Here is an 11,619-nt window from a genome sequence, read left to right on the forward strand (position 1 = left end):
CCTGGTTGAATCTGTGTTTTGAACTCACTGCTCAACTGAGGGACCTTACGGATAATCGCATGTGTAGGGTACAGGGATGAGGTAGTCATTCAAAAATCATGTTAAATACAATTACTCCACACAGTGAGTCCATGCCACTTATTATTTGACTTGTTAAGTACATTTTTACTCCTGAACTTATCTAGGCTTGCCATAACAAAGGGGTTGAATACTTATTGACTCAAGACATTTCAGCTTTTGGTTTTAAATTAATTAGTTAAAAATTCTAAAAACATCATTCCACTTTGACATTATGGGATAGTAGGCCAGTGAGTAGGCCAGTGACACAATTCAGTCTCAAACATGTTTTAGGACAGAGAACGGGCTCTGGTGTAATAGACCAACAGAAACCAACAGATAGCCAGTAGTCAAATATTTTCAACATTTCATCAGATGTTTTCACAAGCCTCATGCTTTTCATTTCATTGGATTATACAAGTGGTTTAGGTGATGGGTTGGGTGATCTGCATAATGAGAAATTAGGTTTCCAAAATTGAAACCGTGACCTGAAATAACCTGTGTACGCAATCATAATTGTTCTCCACTCCCTGCCTTCTACTCTTCTTTTCTCTCCACCACCCTCCCCATCCCCTTCTCTCCCGTAGCCCTGCATGAGGTCCTGTCCGCAGGCAGAGACTGTCTGGTGGCGGGGGACTCATGCTCCAGCGACGAGACCTGCAGCCCACGTCTGCGGACCCTGCGCCAGTGTGTGGCGGGCGACGGCAGCATGAAGCTGGGCCCCGGGGCCCGGAGCCAGTGCGCCAACGCCGTCTCAGCCCTGATTTCCAGCCCCCTGCATGGCTGCCAGTGCAAACGGGGCATGAAGAAGGAGAAGAACTGCCTCAGCATCTACTGGAGTCTCCATCAGTCTGTCATACACGGTGAGCAACTTAGCTCTGTCATTTGTATCGAATGGCGGCCAAGTCCATTTATGTAACACAGCTTACAGATTTAACTCTCTACCCACAACACAATCTGGCTGATGCAGCTTAGTCATGATGCCTGGCACACAGTCAGTCATCAGTCACCACACCTGGCGTCACCGTGTAACAAATTACTGAAGGTCCTTGGAGAGGGAGAGTATTTGCTGTATTAACCTGCAGGAGTCGTAATAAACAACTACAGGAAATGAACAATGTGCAAGTCCTGTTCATTCGCTCCAAAGGGATAGTGTCATTACTGTGTCATATAATGTGTCATTCCGTATCCCCTCAGGACTCAACCTGGTAGAGAGTTACCCTTACAAAGCCGTGGAGAGAGACTACGACTCCGTTCGTCTGGCCTCCATCACGGCTGGTAAGTACATGGACCTCGGTTTATTTTGATGTTACCGCAACCTTTTGACCATGAGCCAGAGGTTTCATGTTGAAAATAAACCACCATCTTTTAGGTCCCCCTGGAGGGCAGCCTTAGGCATAGAATAACCTACATTGTATCCTGGAGGCAGAGTTAAAAATTAATACAATTAGCATTATAAAAAATGTGGTTTTGCTTCCAAGCATCTCATTTACATCTGCTTTAACATTTTCATTTGCAGGAAGAGAAGTACAGAGGAACAATGAATACCCGTCAATAATTATTTAGGTTTAAGACGTTTACTACTTTTAAATGGCAATTTCCCTCAAGACTATGTCTGAATGTGTTGATTCACTTATAATGAGATTATTGTTTCATGCTTTGGAAATTCAAATTAGGATCGAATGTTCTAAATATGCTCTAACCATCAAATATATCTACCCATAACTTATATATTTGTTTGGTTATTTGAAGAGGTTAAGACTACAGTATGATGGTGTGCCTCCTCAGAGGAAAGAATCCAATGCATTCAAACAAAAAATACCACTAACCTTAGAAGAGAGGAACCTGATTATCTATCTGTATTGTTTCAACAATATATCACTGATGGGTGATATAGCATTTACCAAAAATGTTTTGCTTGGTCATTCTCTTATTCTATGATACTGATTCCTGGTTCCTCCTATTCCTTGCGCCAACAGACTCTGAGGCCAACGTGGCGACGGTGAACCGTTGCCTGGACGCAGCCAAGGCGTGTAACGTTGACGACCTGTGCCAGAAGCTCCGCACAGAGTACGTATCTGCCTGCATCAAACCCTTGGCCAAGTCGGGCCTCTGCAACAAGGCCAAGTGTAATAAGGCCCTACGCAGGTTCTTTGATCGCGTCCCTCCAGCCTACACACATGAGCTGCTTTTCTGCCCTTGCACGGACATGGCGTGCGCCGAGCGACGCAGGCAAACCATTGTTCCCGGCTGCTCCTATGAGGGCTCAGACAAACCCAGCTGCCTCATACAGATGAGTATGTGCAAGGGTGACTATGTGTGCAGGTGAGTTAGAAGCTCTAATAACACAACATACTGTTAATGTGTAATGTACTGCACCTATTTACTTACTTTTCTCTTTTGGGACATAGGCCACAATGAGCTACTACCACTTTCTGTTTTAGCCAACATATTGTGACTCGCTCCCAGAGAGGTTGATCTCGGCCAGCTCATCTGACAGCCTTGTACACTCAGTGTAAGATGTATAACATTGACTCCCAAACGTATTTTCGCTTTTACCAAAAACTGTTGTTCATATTTGTTGTGAACCACCAACTCAACAAACCAATGCTTCAACCCAGTCTTTAGTCAGGAGTCTCATGACCCAGACAGTACCAGCTGTGACCCACCAGTGGGGCCGTGACTGATAATTTGGGAACCACATCTGTATCAGGTCAGACAAACCGAACAAGCAATCAACAATATCAATATTCTAACCCCAAGCTGTCCACCAAAATCATTTAGAACACCTCTGAGAGTCTGCTGGATAAACACATTAAATATTTTACACAGATAAAATGTAAGATGGATTAAAGTTATTGCGATCTCTTGTCATGACCATTATTTATCCTTACCCCTTTCCTGCTCTGTGGCTGTACTAATGATTCTGGATTGTGGAAATAAATAAATAAATGCCCCTCACTGCAGTATGCCACATAGCCTTACACGTAAACTTAGCAAAAAAGAAACGTCATCTAACTGTCAACTGTTTCTTTTCAGCAAACTTAACATGTGTAAATACTTGTATGAACATAAGATTCAACAACTGAGAAATAAACTGAACAAGTTCCACAGACATGTGACTAACAGACATGTGACTAACATGTGACTAAATGTAATAATGTGTCCCTGAACAGGGGGAGGTCAAAAGTAACAGTCAGTATCTGGTGTATCAGCTGCATTAAGTACTGCAGTGCATCTCCTCCTCATGGACTGCACCATATTTCCCAGTTCTTGCTGTGAGATGTTACCCCACTCTTCCACCAAGGCACCTGCAAGTTCCCAGACATTTCTGGGGGGGAATGGCTCTAGCCCTCACCCTCCGATCCAACAGGTCCCAGGCGTGCTCAATGGGATTGAGATCTGGACTCTTTGCTGGCCATGGCAGAACACTTACATTCCTGTCTTGCAGGAAATCACACACAGAATGAGCAGTATGGCTGGTGGCATTGTCATGCTGCAGGGTCATGTCAGGATGTGCCTGCAGGAAGGGTACCACATGAGGGAGGAGGATGTCTTCCCTGTAACGCATAGCGTTGAGATTACCTGCAATGACAACAAGCTCAGTCCGATGATGCTGTGACACACCGCCCCAGACCATGACGGACCATTCACCTCCAAATCAATCCCGCTCCAGAGTACAGTCCTCAGTGTAACGCTCATTCCTTCGACAATAAACGCGAATCCGACCATCACCCCTGGTGAGACAAAACCGCGACTCATCAGTGAAGAGCACTTTTTTGCCAGGCGACGTTGTTGCCTGTGATGTCTTGTGAGGACCTGCCTTACTACAACAGGCCTACAAGCCCTCAATCCAGCCTTTCTCAGCCTATTGCATTCCTGGTGTAACTCAGGCAGTTGTTGTTGCATCCTGTACCTGTCCCGCAGGTGTGATGTTCAGATGTACTGATCCTGTGCAGGTGTCATGCCTCCTTGCAGCATGCCTAAGGCACGTTCAGGCAGATGAGCATGGACCCTGGGCATCTTTCTTTTGGTGTTTTTCAGTGTCCGTAGAAAGGCTTCTTTAGTGTCCTAAATTTTCATAACTGTGACATTAATCGCCTACCGTCTGTAAGCTGTTAATGTCTTAACGACCATTCCACAGGTGCATGTTCATTAATTGTTTATCATTGAAAAGTTGTTTGGATTTTTACAAATTATCTTTGAAAGACAGGGTCCTGAAAAAGGGACGTTTTTTTTGCTGAGTTTACTAGTGCGGTACCAAATTCATAGCACAACCCTATCGTCCACCAGTGAAAACCATTTCATAAAACATTAATATTTTTTACTATTGTAATTTGTGTCCGGCCCTTGATCGCTACTAAACAGTGCTAGTTGTATTGGATCTGTGTAGGTCCCGTCTGGCTCAGTTCCAGTACGACTGCCAACCAGCCGAGTCGTCTGCCAACAGCTGCAAGCAGGGGAACTATGGAGCCTGTCTACTTGCCTACACAGGCCTGATAGGTGGGTACAGAGCCTGAGAGAGCAACTTAAGAATGAGAACGGATTGGAGAAAGCAAAATGAGTGGAGGAGAGGGTAAATCGATGAATGGAGAACAGTAGAAAGAGAGAAAAGGAAGTATTTAACTAACCTAGTGTACTGAAAAAGGAGAAAACAGTTAGAGGGGCAACGAGAGAAGGATGGAAAAGGTAAACCAATGAATAAAAAAACAAAGATTGTCAGGAAATATTTGATTTGAGGGAAATTAAAGTTACTATTTAAAGGAGCTACATGTAACAAGTTAGCTATCACTGAAAGATGCTGATGTATGTACATACAAGGAAAGTATTTGCCATTTGGAGGTGGAAATGCTACATTTAGCCTCTAATAATGTAGGCCTAAAATAAATGAGTAGGATTTGAGTATATCCTATTTGTGAAGGATTAAAGCAGTATGTACCCTGAGTATACAAAACATTAAGAACATGCTCTTTCCACAAGACTGACCAGGTGAATCCAGGTGAAAGCTATGATCACTTAATGCCACTTCAATCAGTGTAGATGAAGGGGAGGAGACAGGTTTAAGAAAGGATTTTTAGACAATTGATTCTTGAGACAATTTAGACATGGCTTGTGTATGTGTGCCATTCAGAGGATGAATGGGCAAGACAAAAGATTGCAGTGGCTTTGTACAGGGTATTGCAGTATTTGACAGGCGCACCGGTTTGTGTCAAGAACTGCAACGCTGCAGGGATTTTCTCAAGTTTCCCGCGTGTATCAACAATGGTCCACCACCCAAAGGACATCCAGCCAACTTGACACAACTGTGGGAAGCATTGGCGTCAATATGGGCCATCATCCTTGTAGAGTCCATGTCCCAACGAATTGAGGCTGTTCCAAGGAAAAAAGGGGAGGGGGGGTGCAGCTCTATATTAGGAAGGTGTTCCTAATGTTTGTTCAGTGTATATACTATATACAGTTGAATTCGGAAGTTTACATACACCTTAGCCAATTACATTTAAACTTTGTATTTCACAATTCTTGACATTTAATCATAGTAAAAATGCTCTGTCTTAGGTCAGTTAGGGTCACCACTTTTATTATAAGAATGTGAAATGTCAGAATAATAGTAGAGATTTATTTCAGCTTTTATTTCTTTCATCACATTCCCAGTGGGTCAGAAGTTTACATACACTCAATTTGTATTTGGTAGCATTGCCTTTAAATTGTTTTTAACTTGGGTCAAATATTTTGGGTAGCCTTCCACAAGCTTCCCACAATAAGTTGGGTGAATTTTGGCCCATTCCTCCTGACAGAGCTGGTGTAACTGAGTCAGATTTGTAGGCTTCCTTGCACGCACACGCTTTTTCAGTTCTGCCCACAAATTGTCTATAGGATTGAGGTCAGGGCTTTGTGATGGCCACTCCAATACCTTGACTTTGTTGTCCTTAAACCATTTTGCCACAACTATGGAAGTATGCTTGGGGTCATTGTTCATTTAGAAGACCCATTTGCGACCAAGCTTTAACTTCCTGACTGATGTCTTGAGATGTTGCTTCAATATATCCACATAATTTTCCTGCCTCATGATGCCATGTATTTTGTGAATTGCACCAGTCCCTCCTGCAGCAAAGCACCCCCACAACATGATGCCACCACACCCGTGCATTACAGTTGGGATGGCATTCTTCAGCTTGCAAGCCTCCCCTTTTCCCTCCAAACATAACGATGCCAAACAGTTCTATTTTTGTTTCATCAGACCAGAGGACATTTATCCAAAAAGTACGATCTTTGTCCCCGTGTGCAAACCATAGTCTGGCTTTTTTTTATGGCGGTTTTGGAGCAGTGCATCTTCCTTGCTGAGTGGCCTTTCAGCTTATGTCGATGTAGCACTCGTTTTACTGTGGATTTAGATAATTTTGTACCTGTTTCTGACAGCATCTTTACAAGGTCCTTTGCTGTTGTTCTGGGATTCATTTGCACGTTTCGCACCAAAGTACATTCATCTCTAGGTGACAGAACGCGTCTCCTTCCTGAGCGATATGACGGCTACATGGTCCCATGGTGTTTATACTTGTGTACTATTGTTTGTACAGATGAACGTGGTACCTTCAGGCGTTTGGAAATTGCTCCCAAGGATGAACCAGACTTGTGGAGGTCTACAAAAAAAATTCTGAGGTCTTGGCTGATTTTCTTTTGTTTTTCCCACCATGTCAAGCAAAGAGGCACTGAGTTTGAAGGTAGGCCTTGAAATACATTCACAGGTACACCCCCAATTGACTCAAATTATGTCAATTAGCCTAACAGAAGCTTCTAAAGCCATGACATAATTTTCTGGAATTTTCCAAGCTGTTTAAAGGCAGTCAACTTAGTGTATGTCAACTTCTGACTCACTGGAATTGTGATACAGTGAAATCTGTCTGTAAACAATTGTTGGAAAAATTACTTGTCCTGCACAAAGTAGATGTCCTAACCGACTTGCCGAAACTACAGTTTGTTAAGAAGAAATTTGTGGAGTAGTTGAAAAACGAGTTTTAATGACTCCAACTTAAGTGCATGCAAACTTCCGACTTCAACTGTATGTCCTAATATGCCGTACACATAAGGACCTCTGAAGGCAGAGTCTGAAGTGTAAAGGCTGTTATTACACTTTGAGAAGTGTCTTTGATGAAATGTAGACTTTGATTTATGCACTCGCTCAAAGATTGGCCATTTTTCTTTCATGCTCTCGAAAAAAGAGCACAAGTGACCTAATACATTTCAAGAGCATTCTGTGGTGCCCTTCAGCAAACAAACAATTGGCATTTTCATTCCTGGTCTGTATTTATTAAGCACTTAAACTCTCCATTCCATTTCAAAACTTGGGAGAGAAATGGCACACAAACTCTTCCAACCATTTTCAAAGAAAGCGCAAATGAAAGTGTCTGACTCCATAAAAACGAGCAACAGACAGCTGGCAAGAATTACCCTCAACACACTTGTACTCATAGCTGCATTTTTGCTCATTTCTTGAATAACATCCCCACTCACATTGTGCGATTGAACAGTGAATTGCAAACAAGGTTCATAAATGTTTTACGTTGCATAACAGTCCTATAACAACGGGTCTTTCGAGGGAATGAATATTTGATACTAAACTGAGAACATATTGTTTCTGCAGGCAGTTCGATAACTCCCAACTATGTGGATAACTCCACATCTAGCGTGGCCCCATGGTGCTCCTGCTCTGCCAGCGGAAACCAGAGAGTAGAGTGCTCCGACTTCCTGGAATACTTCACCAACAACGTCTGTCTCAGTGAGTGGCTCCCATCAAGTCATCACAAAAAGCAGTCTCCAGTGACTTAGCCTGCATCCCAAATGGCCTAGTTTTGACTAGGTTCCATAAGGCTCTGGTCAAGAGTAATGCACTATTTAGGGAATAGGGTGGCATTTGGGATATAGCCTTAGTGTAGGGTTGTGTTCACTAGGCACACGATGGAGGAAAACGGCCCAAGGTACTTTCTGAACTATTGGAAACATTTTGAAACCTTTTGCTATGGTATCCCTAATGAGCATGTTACACTACCCAGGTTTACAGGGGAGAAGAACAAGAGCAACATTTTCTTGTATCTCAAGATGCCCTATTTCTATAAAATATTGTTCTGTATATTCCAATGGTAAAATATATGGGACGATTTTACTCCATGAGTTCTGGGGATTTTGCCCTTTAGTTTTTTTGTAATGTCTCTCATATGCTGTCTCCCTTTGAGGAATGATTTATCCAACATCTCAAAAGCAACACTTTGGTTTTCCATTACAATAATTGGTCTACATAACAATGCTTTTGCAATTATTCTACAAAAAACCTTCACAGAGCTCCCATTGAAACCAAGCATAATTTGATTTGTCTAATCTGTTGGATTAAATGCAGTTTTTCTCTTATTTCCAAATGTTATTTATTGGATGTTACTCCTCGTTCATCCTAACCTATTTGCATTGAATACCTGTGCCAAAGGACTACAGCAAATTGGGCTCACAAGGAGAAGTAATTTGACTAGGGGAAAATTTGATACAATGAGGCAGATATGTCCCACAGCAGTTAGTCACCTGTAGGCTCAATAGCAGTGAACGATTGTGTTAAATAGGTATCCCCTCTGTGGGAAAATGACCAGTCAGAGTAAAATCTCGTGCTTTTTCTTTCTCTTTCTTCCTTTCACTCTCTCGCTCCTCTCTCTTTCACCCCTCTCGGGCTCTCTCTCTCTCATATTAATCATCCCCTTCATGCCGTATCCTTGGTAATTCCACCTGGGTGTTCAGTGCATTTCCTTTTCACTCAGGAAAGAGAATCACAGGGCTAACCTAAAGTAATAACATATTTATTAATTCACCCCATCTTATTGGCTCATGCATAAATTCCCGTTTCAACAGTTGATGTAAATATTAGCTGATAATATGCAACTTGTATAGAGTTCCTTATGGAGACCATTTGTGTCGATTACAGACTTAACCCATAATAGCATAGTAATGTTATTACATGTAATGATTGTGTAATATCTCATGTTGGGAGACAAGCTAGTTTAACCTTCTGATGGTTTAAGCAAATGTGTGATATGTTCATGATCCATCTATAAGATGAAGAGTGCCTTCAACCACATGACCCAGACGTTCATTTTTGACTTTATTTTAGGAGCTTCGTGCATCATTGTGGGTGACTCACTCACCATGACGGTTATCCATTTCTATTCCAATATTGCGCATGCCCTTTCTAATAATTAATCATCCTTATTATTGACTTTGCTACAGTGTTTTCATCTGACCTGTTTAAACAGACAGGGGCTATCTTCCTCCCGGGTAAATCTAGTGCCATCAGATAGCAACCTGTCCTGTGGCCTCTCCTCTCCATGACAAAAAAGGACACAGAGCGAGGTCTCAGACTTGTTTGGCCGATGCCACTAGTCTGTGAGCTAATGAGAGGATGTGGAGAGGCAGGTGCAGTTGGGGAAACATGAAGAGAATACTGAGTATTTTTTTTCTCCACCGAGCAAATCCAAATTGGTCCGAGCCGCTCAGGCAGAGTCCTGTGCAGTAATTGAATGTGGGCGTGATTATAAATTCATTAAGACGTATCAGGTCCATTTCGGGAGCCTCAGGGTAATTGTCTCCTCTTCTCACACTGTGCCTTTTCTCATCTTGTGAAACAGGGAATGCCCTCCTGGCGTTTGGGAGCGGGACAGACGTGATGCCCACGTCCAGCGAATCGAGACACCTCAGCCCAGCCACTGGCAGAGAGAGCCATGCCATCAACCCTCTGCCTGCTACTGTGGAGACCACACGGAACATTCCGGAATCAATTATTCCAACACAGGTGTGGTGATTGTTTTGTTGATTGTTTCATCAGGGTCAGAGAAAATGGAATATTATAGTTTTTCAGTTGTTTGTACAGCATTTCATCTAAAGAAAGAGTTGCCAGGAGTTGATACCTTTGCCAGTTAAGTTCAGGGAGGTTATATTTGCATATTTAGAGGACTCCCACCCGATCACCTTTGACACATCGTTTTGAAATTTCTGAATGATAATGCATAGCTTAGTTTTGGCCCTCGGCAGTGAATAATACCTACCTAGTTATGTTTCAGGCTAACCATGTGGGGCTACAATGTTTTTTGTCACATTGATCTATCTTTCTCACCCTTAGGCCAGCGGAAACGACCGATTGTGGAGCGATTCTACCCTCCCGTCAGATGGGCTCCCAAATTCTGCCCCCGCACTTGGCCTACTGCCTCCAACTTCCTTTACTGGCCTTTTGGTCCTACCTCTGGTCTTATATGGTCACTAAATGAGGAAGCACTGCCAAGGACCACCCATAAAGCAGGAGTATTTGTTCACAAATTCTGGATACATTTTTGTCTTTAGCATATAGGCTACTCCGTCTCCTAAACATATACAGCATAGTCCTTTTCCTATTTTTTGTGTGAGTGGTTCAGTTGCACTTGCAAATCCCTTAGGTGTACGACTTGGAGAGACTGAGACAGATTGGTTTCAATCTGTATACTTGTACATTGTTATCGCTTCGAGTCAAGATGAAAGTACTTTTTAGTGGACTAACCTACCATCCAGCTATCCAAGCACATCCAAGCACAGGACTAAATTCTAAAAATGCCATCGGGAACTGCACGGTTATTCTTTAAGATCTATATATAAACGGAAAGCTCACGAGAAACGGACTCTAGTGAACTGTCTTTATTTTGTACTCAACTGCACAAACTGATTGGAAAAGACCCTTGCGGATATAAGGGCTTTAATACCGCTCTCTTCGACTTGACTGAAGGAGGAACATTGTTTCTGATTAATACTGGAATGGTAGAGATGGACAATGGAGCTACGGCTTATTCATCCATTCTGGACAAATACACTGACTCTGATCATTCCAAGTGCTTTCGGCTGCATGAGATGTAGAAACTTTAGAATACGTGGGATAGCTCTGACCTAATGATTATCATGCACGCAGTTCATTTGTTCTCGCTAATGCTTAGCTATGTGTTCATTATAAAACACTTTATTCTCCTAGAACTTTGTTAAAATTAAGTTATGAGCAAACATGTTCTCTGTGTACAGTACCATTGTTCTGTGTTTGTGTGGAAGGACTGCCTTCTTTTCCTCATTGTGTAAATGGACATTTCTCAAAGGGTATCTGAATTAGTATGCCATATAGGAACAAGGGCTTGTGTCTCAACATTTTGGGCAATATTGAACCCTTTTCCCACTACCGAGCCTAGCCAAGACAGGCCAAAATGTACTGTGCTACCCTCGGGCGGCAGGGTAGCCTAGTGGTTAGAGCGTTGGACTAGTAACTGGAAGGTTGCAAGTTCAAATCCCCGAGCTGACAAGGTACAAATCTGTCGTTCTGCCCCTGAACAGGCAGTTAACCCACTAGGCCGTCATTGAAAATAAGAATTTGTTCTTAAATGACTTGCCTAGTTAAATAAAGGTAAAATAAAAAATATAAAAAATACACATCAACTATAGTTGCTGAAACCATGCTGGAATGCACAATGTGAAAATAAAATATCAGAGACAATAGCAGAATACAGTACAGTTTGTACAGTA

The 11,619-nt window shown here is 42.5% G+C and overlaps 1 protein-coding gene across 1 annotated transcript in view; it reads left to right on the top strand.

Annotated features, from left to right (window-relative positions):
* The window catches only part of LOC112246460 (GDNF family receptor alpha-4-like), a 106,077-nt gene extending 94,685 nt beyond the window's left edge, over positions 1-11,392 (top strand). Inside the window, exons 3-9 of the mRNA XM_024414778.2 lie at positions 645-920; positions 1,255-1,335; positions 2,037-2,382; positions 4,451-4,560; positions 7,697-7,831; positions 9,717-9,880; positions 10,208-11,392. Of these exons, the coding sequence (XP_024270546.1) occupies positions 645-920; positions 1,255-1,335; positions 2,037-2,382; positions 4,451-4,560; positions 7,697-7,831; positions 9,717-9,880; positions 10,208-10,348 (1,253 nt within the window). The 3' untranslated portion in view covers positions 10,349-11,392. The remainder of the gene's footprint in view (positions 1-644; positions 921-1,254; positions 1,336-2,036; positions 2,383-4,450; positions 4,561-7,696; positions 7,832-9,716; positions 9,881-10,207) is intronic.
* The last annotated feature ends 227 nt before the right edge of the window (positions 11,393-11,619 follow it).

The sequence above is a fragment of the Oncorhynchus tshawytscha genome, linkage group LG09 (assembly GCF_018296145.1).
Source record: "Oncorhynchus tshawytscha isolate Ot180627B linkage group LG09, Otsh_v2.0, whole genome shotgun sequence".
Taxonomy (NCBI): domain Eukaryota; kingdom Metazoa; phylum Chordata; class Actinopteri; order Salmoniformes; family Salmonidae; genus Oncorhynchus; species Oncorhynchus tshawytscha.